The sequence below is a fragment of the Monodelphis domestica genome, chromosome 4 (assembly GCF_027887165.1).
Source record: "Monodelphis domestica isolate mMonDom1 chromosome 4, mMonDom1.pri, whole genome shotgun sequence".
NCBI classification, from domain to species: domain Eukaryota; kingdom Metazoa; phylum Chordata; class Mammalia; order Didelphimorphia; family Didelphidae; genus Monodelphis; species Monodelphis domestica.
The window spans coordinates 352,612,926-352,623,357 of record NC_077230.1 but is presented as its reverse complement, the minus strand read 5'-3'; the positions used below and the strand labels follow the sequence as shown (position 1 = coordinate 352,623,357).

Here is a 10,432-nt window from a genome sequence, read left to right as displayed (position 1 = left end):
ACTTAAACCATTTTTCACAGCTTTTATTACCATGACAATCTATTGTTTCTTTTCATATGGAACACTAGAAGGTATAGTGAAAAGAGTGCTAACCTTGGAGTCAGGGAGTGTAATATTTATTGGGAAAGGAAATAGGAAGTGCTAGTCATAAGACCCAACTGCCACTCCCAGTTGCCCCTTCCCCCACAAACTGTCAGTCTTGTTTCCTTTCCACAGGAGACACGAGGTCAGATTGAATATGTTAGCTGTATGACCTTTGGCAAGTCACTTAACCTCTGTTTGACTTAGTTTCTTCAACTATAAAATTGGAATAACATCAGCACCTACCCCACAGAGTTGTGATGATCAAATAAGATATTATTGGTAAAGCACTTAACAATATCATTTTTAAATCTTTTCTGCAAGCGATAATCCTACCAGATATCAGGGTGTTTGATTTAGAGAGTCAATAAAAAAGTCTCATTTATAAAGTTAGATTTAATTCACAGAGTGTTCACCTGGCCAGATCAATGTGGTCTTAGGTCATACAGAGTTGTATCACTGGAAGACTTTAAAAAGAAGTATCAGGAGGCAGCTGGTTGGCTCAGTAGATTGAGAGCCAGGCCTAGAGATGGGAGGTTCTAGGTTCAAATTTGATCTCAGATACTTCCTAGCTGTGTGACTCTGGGAAAGTCACATAACCCAAATTGCTTAGTCCTTACCACTCTTCTGCCTTAGAACCAATGTACAGTATTGATTCTAAGATGAAAAGTGAGGAAGGGTTTTTTAAAAAAAGGAGTATCAGGAGAAGAATGGAGTTATTATTTTTAAGAAGAGGCATATCCTAGTATAATCACAATGCTTGACTTGAAAATATTCTCTAAAAGTGTAAAATGATGACATTCCATTCTGATCTAGTTCTTGAGTAGCATCTTTAACACCTTTTCTCTGATCTGCTTGGTCCTAACTCCATAGATGACAGGGTTAAGCATAGGTGGGACAATGACATACAAGTTGGCCAGGAGGATATGGATATACCGAGGGACATTCCGGCCAAAGCGATGGGTCATGAAAGAGAATAAGGCAGGAGTATAAAAGGCCAAGATGACACAGACATGGGAGCCACAAGTGCTCAAGGCTTTCAACCTGGCATCCTGAGAGGGAAGGTGAAAAACAGCTAGGAGGATCTGTATGTAGGACAGAGCTATAGCTACTATGTCCAGCATTAGCGTGCCAATAGCACAAAGCCCATAGACCATATTGACTCTGATGCTAGCACAAGCCAATCGAGCAATGCCCATGTGTTCACAGTAGGTATGAGGAATGACATGGTTTCCACAGAAAGGAAGTCGAAGGACCAAGAATACAAAAGGAATCACTGTGAAGAAAGACCTCACCACTACCACAATGCCCATTATGGTCACCACTCTGTTGGTGAGGACAGTGCTGTAATGTAAGGGATTACAGATTGCCACATAGCGATCATAGGCCATAGATGACAGGACAGCTGATTCCATTACAGTAAAGATATGAATAAAGAACATCTGAATGAGACAGGTATCAAAGGTGATCTCTCTCAGTTTGAACCAAAAGATGCCCAACATTTTAGGAATGGTGGCTGTAGATAGTCCTTGATCAATGGTGGCCAACATGGCCAGAAAGTAGAACATGGGCTGGTGAAGTGTCTTCTCAGACTGGATCACAAACAATATGGTGATATTTCCCAAGAGAGCAATAAGATACACAATGCAAAAAGGGAAGCCAATCCAAATGTGGAAATTTTCCAGGCCAGGAATGCCCAGTAATATGAAAAAGGGGGGATGGAATAGAGTATTATTGGAATGGGGCATCCTTTTGGTAGTTGAAGATGGCTATATTCATAGCAAATGGATTTTCAAATACTGGAAAGTATTCAAATGTTATCCCATCATGCTTTTGCATTCCTAGAGAAATATAGAAAAGTTTGTTTTTAATTCTGTTAGAATAAAATAATCCCATAATCTGACATGGACTCCGAAATCATTATATCATTAAACATGTGCCTGCATAGAAATATATTCTATGACATACTTAACAAGTAGTCATCTAGTATCCAGGTAAAAAGCTCAAGTGATCTTGAACTCAAAGTTTTCCAACTCAGGTCATTCCCTTTCAGACCACCCTAACTCTTAGGAAGCTGATGATTAAATTGATCTTAAATAGTCAAATCTTGAATTTCTACCAACTTTCATTAGTTCTGCCCATTTGGAAATTCTTTTTATGTAGGACAGGTTTCAAAATGTTGAAGAGAGTCATTGTGTTGTCCCTGAGACTTTTGTTCTCCAAATTAATTTACCTGTTTCTTTAATCTCCCATGGAAAGTTTTCACTTTTTATCAACATTCCTTGAAAATACTCCAATGTGTTAATGTCATCTGTGCAAATAGAAATTTGCTACACCTGAACTACATTTATCCCATGTCCTTTTAAGTTTCGTCCTCATTTTCGGTACAGAATCTTGGAAGATAAATTTGCCTGAGACTCATGCTGTGGGGCTCTTTTTTGAGCTTGGTTTTTGATAAATCTTATCAGGTGTGGGTCTCTCTCTGTGCTGTGCTCACTTGGTGAATTAACCCCTTTCTTACTCATTTTATTATTATTAAATTCTATATAATAAGTGCTTTGAGTATTTATTCATTTTTAATCTCACACATCACAATGGCAATATCCATTCTTACATGGGACTCCTAAAGTCATCACAATATTACAAATTGTGCTACACTATAGTACAAGTATAAACTATACTCTCTAACATATTTTTTTAAACAGTTTAAAGTTGAGAATCAGTTTTTCTCTCTGTGCCTTAACATTGACTCATAGTGAACTTGTCATCCACTAAAAAAAAGGATTTTTCCCTCTCATAAATACAGTTCTTTCATCTTATCTTCCCCTGCCTGTAGTTGGAGAAATGATTTGTTGAGCACTGTCATGAAACTTTACATCTATTAACATTTTATTTTTATCATATTATATTTAGCTCATTATTTTCTCATCTTGAATTCTTTTTGGAACTCAATTATTATTCAATGTGCTAATTATCCTCTTAATTCTTAGTCATTATTTAATTATACAAACATGTCTGCCATGATTTCATCTATTTCACTGCTAAAAATTTTTGAACACCATGTGGCCTGAGGAATTCCTCAGCAATATTTTGAGACCATCATTCAATAATTCCATAGTCAACAAGGAGCTTATACTAGTAGGAAAATAATACTATGTTATTGATATCTATAATATCATTTGGGGGGTACATTAGTTCTTGGGGAGGTGGGAGTGGCTCCTCAGCTTCCCATTATCATTATCCATCTGAATAGTTAAACTACCAGTGTACCAGAAAAGGGATATTGGTAAGTGAGGAAACACCACCCCATATGAGGTCCTATCCCTATAACATCCTCAACACATCATTCATTAAATTGTGGCAAGGCAAGATAATGAACCCTATGGCAATGTCTATGACTTAATCTTCATTTTCCAATATGGATCTCCAAAATTCAAAGGTCGACAAGACCTGTACATTTAGGATCCTCAAGGATCCCAGCAGGGAATGGGAAAATTCTATCCTCCGTGGCCAGAGCCAGGACACAAAGGGCTAGAGTAAAGAATGGAAAAAGTTATACTTACTTTGTACTTTGCCAAAATAACATTTTACATATTATGTTCAATCCTGGACATTATATTTTAGAAACAATATTGAATCTATACTGTTTCTATAGGATGAAGAAAATAATTTCAAAGGACCTGAACCAGTCAAAAAAAAAGCGTTAACTTAAGGAACTATTGAATTTTGGTTTTAAAATAATAAAATTCAGGTGATGAATAAGTGTAGTGTTCAAGTATTTTAAGGTGTGATATGTAGAAAAAAGGAAAAACCAAATTCACTTAAAAAGAAAAAACATTCAAGAGTAATCAGCCAAACTATTTTACAAACAAAACAAAAATAATAATTTTTAAGAACCCAAAGAAGTGGCAATTAATTGTCTTTGTAGACTGAGAGTCAGACACCAAAATAGTACAGGGTCCAAATATGGCCCCCAACAGTTCCTAACTGTGTGATCCTGGGAGATCACTTGACTTCCATTGTCAAAGTCTTAACCCTTTTCTGACTTGCAAGCAAAGTATAGTATTGATTCTGAGATGAAAAGTAGGGTTTATAAAAAAAGAAGCCAAAGATAAATTTTGTTTTCTATAAACAAGGAAACAAAAGTCCCTTAAAATTTTGATTGTTCAGATCTTTTCTCACCAGTGCCAGCATGAAGCTCAAACTTATGGCTATTCCGTTACTCATGTCTCTGTTGTGTCTCTATTGTTTTCCTGTTTTCAGACAGAGAATATTGAGCATTGTGATGTCCTTGTGAATCTCACAAGGTTAAGAAGCCAAGGAGAAACTTGGAGCTGTAATCCAATTCAGAATCAACCAGAAATCTAGACAATGAAGAATAGAAACCTAATTGATCTGCTATTGATTTAGTACAGTAGGACCAAAGATGCATAGTCATCTATTCTTTAAAACCATGCTTCATTTGGAAGTTAATTGGAGAAATAAATATTATGTAGAAATTATATTGTCTGATCCCAGTCTCTCCAGGGACTAAGGTGATATAGAAAAAGGTGTGAATCTAGATGTGTGGGGAAATGACAATTTTTGATTCCTGCTAAATTTTCTGTGCAAAGGCATTTTGTAAAAACTTACTATCTTAATTGGCTAAAGTAGGTCAGTAATAACTTGTGCTTAATAATAGAGAAAATCCAATGTAATATGGGCTTGAAAAGCATTAATGACACAGCCCCACTTTGGATTATGATAGGGAGGTAGAACTGACCTCATTACTACAAGAATGCTTCCAGAATTTCACTGTAAATGAATATTAAAATTTAGAAGCTGAAAGAAATCTCAGATTTATCTTAACCAATCTATACCTGAATAAGAATCTACTCCAATAAATCCAGTGCACTTTGGTGGCTAATTGGCTGTAGAGTTAGCCCTGGAGAATAGAAGCCCTGGGTTCGAGACTGACATCAGACACTTCCTAGCTATAAGACTTTGGACAAGTCACTTTCCAACAATTGCCCAGACCTTACTGCTATCTGCCTTTGGATAAAAACAAAACAATGACAACAACAAAATTTTAGTTCTAGTAAGTCAACCCATTGGATCTTTAAAAAACTATTTATTTTTGTTTATTTTCCCTCAAAAATCTGAATGAAATCTTCCTCTGTGAAATTCCTGCTTTGGGTTCAAATTCTGTTCTATGGGACTAAATTAAGTAAGTAAACAAATAGATAAATAAATGAATAAATAACAAATAATTTTTATTTCTTTCTAATATTTCCTTTCACATACTTAAATGCAATTACTATGGCCTCACAAACTCCCATAATTTCTATTTTTGGCTGCCTATCTCCACTTCTTTCAGATGATCTTCAATGGGAAATTTACTGAGGGAATACATGGCATTTGCAGAAAGTGACAAATTATGAACATGTAACAAAAGTTACATGAACTGTATCCCAAGGAAATGGAGGAAACTCTTTAGATAAATCTAGGAGATGTGAATAAGGAGAGGGTAGCAAGAATAGATGCAGAAAAACTCAAAAGAGTTGATAATACTATGACATTATGCTTGTCAATAAAACAGGTACATGTCAGCTTCATGATGCAGGCAGGTTGGTTTAGAACTTAATGAAAAGTTAGCACTACAAAGTGAGATTAATGGTGGGCATGATGGGGAGAGGAATAGAGACATCAAGGAAGTCAGCACCATAAAGGAAAAGCGAGGAGGAGCACTAGAAGAAATAGGGATAAACCATTGTAAAAAGAATTAGGATAGTTTCTTTCTTAATATCTGGGAAAAGACATTACACTAAGACATTTATGTCAGCAGAATCATTTCAGTTTATAATAATTTTATGCAGTCACTTGAAATGTAAGAATGCATAAGTTCTTTCTTTGAAAAAATAAAACAATAACAATTAAAAATCATCAGAGGTAGAAAAGACCTTAAAGAATATATTTTTAAATGAAGACTGGCTTCTGCATTTGGAGGTAGAATACCTAGGTTCAGATCCTGTGCCCACTTACTTCCTATGTGATCTTCAGCAAATCATTTTCCCTTGCTGAGGCAAAGTTGTTGTACTTATGAACTATGGGGGTAGAATTAAATGATTTCTAAGGACACTTCCAGTCTGTATGAAATATAACCATATATGTACAATAATCCTGTTGGAATCCCTTCCAAAGCATTCCTAATTAGTCATTCAATCACAATGGCACACATTTATGAGTAATTTATTTTTTATCCATTTGAGATTTTTTTAATTGCCTTTCTGTAGTGTCTCCTTTTCATTTTGGGGTTTTCTTCTCTGGGTTAAGAGAGGGTAATCAAGTTCACCAGTTCCTCAATTTCACATTTTTTCCTATAAAGCATTCAAATTAAAAAGACATTCAAAGTAATGATCAATTGTTTGTTCAAGTAAATTTCTGGGTCCCTTCCCTTTGCCATCTGAAGAAAATCTTTCTTTCTTCCTTACACTATTCACTCCTGATTATGGACCCTCTTCTAGCTCAACTCTTCCACCTTTTCACCATGAAGTGGCACACTTCACAAATAAGTTCAAACACCTAAAATTTCAATTATTGGAACCGTAATTTATTAATAAAAGAGAGAAATGTAGAATCTACCAGCTGGGACAGAATTCTCTAATGGAAAACTGCATTGGTTTGACATTAAGAGACAGTTTATATAAGACAAGTTATTTCTCTTCACATACAGGTTCTTATCTGACAACAAACAGACTTTAATACAGGAATGGGAGGTTGGAGGCAAGAAACTGATCCTGGGGTTGTGATCTAAATAGTGTTTATCTTTACTTAGTCAAATGTTAGTTTGCTGACCCTTTGATATTCCTGAAATTCCTCTTTGCCTCCTGCCTTCCAAGCTAAGTAGAAACCACTTTGTTTTCTGCATAAATAGCTTTACCTCCTGGGAGAGGGAAGTCAGGTTTGTTCCCTAAAAATGCCGACAAGGGGGCTATCTGCTTTATCACTTTTTAATTTTTCCATCTTTGGTCTTTTGGAGGCTACTTCAACCATATGGATCATTCCCTTGTCTATGGCTGCAGAGAAGAATTGAGAAAGTGCAACTCATGACCCATAATCCCCTTTGCAGTTGAGAAGTGTCTATAAATGTAAAACAACATATGTTCTATCAAAATCAATGTGGTTAGTTTTGCTGAGCTGTTTTTCCCCCTTCTTTCTTTTTCATTAAAATGTATCATTGAGTTAGGGTTTGGGGAGAGCAAGCATATATTTCGATATGGAAATAATGCCAAATTGAACAATAATTTTTGAATCCTTACCTCCCTTCTTAGAATCAATATGTGCATTGGTTCCCAGGCAGAAGAGGGGTAAGGACTCTTCAGAAGAGTGGTAAGGACAAGGTAAGCAAAGTGGATTAGGTGACTGGCCCAGGGTCACACAGCTAGGAAGTATCTGAGACCAGATTTGAAGCTAGGAGCTCCAGTCAATAGGACTGGATCTCAATCTACTGTGCCATTCAACTGCCTCCATCAAAAAATGTTAAAGAAAAAAAAAAGACATACTAGCCAAGGTTAGAAAAAAATCAAATTGGAATCCATTGTCTGACTCACCAATATTTATACTAGAGGAAAATCTTGTTTTCTGATTTGACATCACTGTAGATCTTTGAACACCTGTGAGAAGAGAGGTTTTATATTGTTGGCAAAAACCACAGGCTGGGCTTAAGCTTTACCCTCCTGAACTCTCCCTTGGGACTGTCCTTTGGGAAAGGGAAAGAGCCCAAAGCACTTAGACTACTTTTAATATCCAACATTCAACCCAAAGTAAACCTACCTGGTGCCTGACCTACTAGTTAAGGAAAGATGAGAGAGGGCCTATTTCTGAGCCAGGAGGTCCTACCTGTATCCAAATGAACTCCTGGATAAAGGTGTGGTGACTTAAGGAGAAGGGTGAGGGCTGAGAGGAGTGCCTAGTGGGACTGGAAGTAGAAGATAGGAGAGAATGAGTTATGGCTTCTCCCCGGGCATGGGAAAGGTGGGACGCTACAGGTAAAGTATTGAAATAGAGACATGAGTGGACAATTACCTATTTAAAAAGGAACAAATAGGAGAAGGGGGAAGATGGGCATTCATTCTACTATGAGAAATTGATGAGAGCTCATGAGTTTAATTTTTTCTTTGTTTGGGCAAGGGAAACACAAGCCAATATGACCTGGGTGCTCTTGCACAGTAATATTTTGTCATGCAAATGTTAAGATTAATGAATTTCCTTGACTGAACAAAAGGCAATACAGTTAATCATTCATAAGAATTTGTATTGAAGAAAAAAAAAGGATATTATAATGTGGTGTCAATATGGAATCTAGAAGGCCCCAAAGTTGTAGCCTAGAAAGATTAAATAATTCCCTGGTTGTATTTAGCTCAGAGGTGAAATCCTCAGGTTTGAGCCTATTTATATGAAAATCCACAATCCACTTCAGATGGGGGCTAAGCCCAAGCCAAAGTCAAAGTCAAGTGACTCTTCTAGTCTGCAAAAGCTTCTCCCTCCTTTTGAGGATCAAACTGGGGACATTCAGCTTGTGAGACTGACTTGCTGCCTACTGCACCAAAGAGTCACTAGATGAGCTAGATGAGTCATAAACACATACCAATTAACTCTTTAAGAAGTAGTGATCTAAGTCCAGTGATTCCCAGTATTTTTTGGTCTTTGAAGTACTTTCAACAACAAAATGTCATAAATTCCTAGAGTGATTAAATGTACTACTTATAATATTCTTCAGATAAATACTGCTTACAGTACCATTAAGAGATTTTAGCACAAAAGATTTGAAACATTATTGTGAAAAAGAAACTATTGTGGCTTTGACAATCACTCATTTTTTTTTGCAGGCTGAAATCATATTCACAGAGAGAAAATTTAAGAACATGATCACTGAAAACAATAATTATTCTTAGAATAACTATTAAGAGAGAAATAATGTGCTTCCACATAGTAAAACATGACTATTTTATTAATAGGACTACATAAAGAAGTGTCAACATGAAATCTGGAGACCCCAAGTTTTCCCCTATCCCTTGGGAACTCTCCCCTAGGGAAGCCCTAGACTGACCCATTTCAGATTGAACAATAGACCTTAAAATACTTAATGATCCCAGTTTAGGTGGGACTTGTAGATATAGTCAAATGTTAAATACCCTTTTTGTCCTGGAAGTTTTCCCCATTGTATCAGAGATCATTCCCAAGAAGACCAACACCTGTGCAGGAACCATTCTCTTATTAGCCATTGTAGTAGACCATTCCCTGATACACCAGCTTACAGTCTCTTTCCCAAGCCTGCTTACAACCTGTCAGTGTATGTTGAAGTCATGAGTTCCACAAAAGGTATATAAGATCCCTGCCTTTTATTGTTCTTCAGAGAATCATCTCCAGTGTTGGTTCTCACAGAGATACTTTTCCCGGACTACCAGAGTCTTTAGCTATGTGTGGTTTTTAGGTGCTTGACTCCATGGTGGGTGAATATTGAACACTATCTCTTTCCTGATTAAAGGCTTGGTTTTGCTGACTACTTTAGTAGTTCTGTGTTTTTCCAAGTTGACAAAAGGTAACATCACATAGAGGGTAAAGAGCCAGTTGATTAGCCAGGAAGATCCCCATACCAGTTCTACCTCAAACATAAACTAACTCTTTGACTCTAATTAAATTTCTTGACCACTCTGTGCTATATAGACTGATGTATCCACCAGGATGGTGAATATTCAGGGAGAACATAGTACCTCTGGCTTGAGAACTTGCTTTCCACATTCCATGGCTGCTTTCTTTCCTCAGTGTCCATCTCTCACCCAACTGTGACCTATGGATCTAAGAAGCCATAGCTTCTGCAGTGACCACACTTTGGCAAAACTGTCTCAGCAATCCAGCTAAACAGGGTTGAGGATAATATGGAAGACTCAGAGAAGGAATAGAAAGAATATAGAAATCAGAGTGAAAATTGACTTCACAGATAACTTTGAGATTTGAGAGGCTCTTCACCAGTAACTGAGAAGAGTCAACATAAGGATTTCTCCAACGCTGCTCCCAAAAGAGGACAAATAAGGACTTTTGCATAATTCACAGTTTCATTCCAAAGGTTGCCAATATCTTCCCTACTATGGAAAATTAGTCCAGATGTCAGGGGACATGATATGGAGAAGTCAGATCAAACAAGTCTGCCTTATAGAGTTGGAGCTGACGCTCATGGTACACAGGTGGCCAGGTCAATGTAGTGATTAATCCCATATACAGTTGTATCATTAGAGGACTTTAAAAAGGGGTGTCAGGAGGAGAGTCTGGTTATGCTTAGGAAGAGGCATCTCTTGGAATAATTACTAATAAA

At 36.8% G+C, this 10,432-nt stretch overlaps 1 protein-coding gene across 1 annotated transcript; it reads right to left on the bottom strand.

Moving 5' to 3' along the window:
* Positions 1-893: 893 nt before the first annotated feature.
* LOC100017477 (olfactory receptor 52E2-like) lies at positions 894-1,852 on the bottom strand. Its single transcript, XM_001364743.2, has one exon. It carries the CDS (start codon positions 1,827-1,829, stop codon positions 894-896), a length of 936 nt encoding a protein of 311 aa, XP_001364780.1. The 5' UTR covers positions 1,830-1,852.
* Between the last annotated feature and the right edge of the window lie 8,580 nt (positions 1,853-10,432).

What these genes read in the sequence shown, in the direction of transcription:
- LOC100017477 (XM_001364743.2), bottom strand. Translation starts at nt 1,829, where the DNA reads ATGCCCCATTCCAATAATACTCTATTCCATCCCCCCTTTTTCATATTA.